A 1,214-nucleotide genomic window follows, 5' to 3' on the forward strand; every position below is an offset into this window, starting at 1 on the left:
CGCAGTGATCTCTAAAATTCCACGTGACTTGCCTTCATAGACGGCTGCAAAGCCTTTTCCTACCCAGTTACTGCTGCTACGGAACTCCACCCACATTCTGCTGTCCGTAGAGGTCAGGACGTCAGGGAATTTGTCCCCACAAAATCTACCTAAAAAGAGAGAGAGAGAGAGAAAAAAGAATAAAGAGAGACTTCTAAAAACAACTCAGCTTAGTACTTAAGTGCTTTCTACACTAGCTACAAATGATATATCTAAAACCAGTTTGGTTCATATCCTTACTCCCAGGGACTACAACCTTGCTTATGCCTTAAAATGTATGGAATAAAGGTGGATAAATAAAGCAAACTCTTCACATCTATTTATAAAGCATCTGAGCACTGCATCCTCAGACTTACCGCCTGATGTACCTGTGGAATTAAGAAACAGGTCAAAACACTTAGTTGTAAAAGGGCACATGACTCATCGGAGGTGGGAGGTAGAAAAAGGTAGCCGAAAGAGACTGGTTCACATTGTCACTCTGGTCTTTAGTAGAGGAATAACTTGCTTACTGTGCTTTCAGCCTGACATGAACTTCTTTGGCTTGCCAAGTTCAGTGATAACCCCCAGGAAAACCTCTAGGCTACTCCCAGTATCTTACTTTATTGCACACATTCTATCTCATCTATAAGGCTGTAATCTATAGTGTAGTGAGGAGCCCTGATGGCGCAGTGGTTAGGCACTTTGCTGCTAACGGAAAGGTTGGCGGTTTGAACCCACCCAGTGGCTCTGCAGGAGAAAGACATGACAATCTGCTCCTGTAAAGATTACAGCCAAGAAAACCCTATGGGGAATTTCTACTCTGCCACACGGGGTGGTTACGAGCCAGAAACGACTTGACGGCCACCATCAACAACTGGACTGTAGTAGACAGAATAACAACAGTATCAGAAGACATGAGTATGAGCTCAGATTTTTTGTAATTGTGTATCTATAGGCAAATATAACATCAAATGGGTATAATAATATCTGTAATTCCTTTCTTTCTTCCTCCTTCCTTCCATGAATATGTATACTGTAAGTCTGCCACTGTACTCGACGAATTCACGATGTCAAAATGGTTAAACACGACAATGCATATGAAATAATTCTGCAAACAATAGTTCATCATCATTCATTTTGGTGTGCCCTTGGCAATGATGGTGTCCAGAGCTTTAGCACATGACAAATGGTGGTCG

General features: G+C 42.1%; 1 protein-coding gene across 1 annotated transcript in view; it reads right to left on the reverse strand.

Moving 5' to 3' along the window:
* LOC101344191 (tolloid-like protein 1) overlaps positions 1-1,214 on the reverse strand; it is a 271,716-nt gene that overhangs the window by 67,675 nt on the left and 202,827 nt on the right. The window contains exon 11 of the mRNA XM_004390077.1: positions 33-164. Within this exon, the coding sequence (XP_004390134.1) occupies positions 33-164 (132 nt within the window). The remainder of the gene's footprint in view (positions 1-32; positions 165-1,214) is intronic.

The sequence above is a fragment of the Trichechus manatus genome, unplaced genomic scaffold (assembly GCF_000243295.1).
Source record: "Trichechus manatus latirostris isolate Lorelei unplaced genomic scaffold, TriManLat1.0 scaffold00281, whole genome shotgun sequence".
Taxonomy (NCBI): Eukaryota; Metazoa; Chordata; class Mammalia; order Sirenia; family Trichechidae; genus Trichechus; species Trichechus manatus.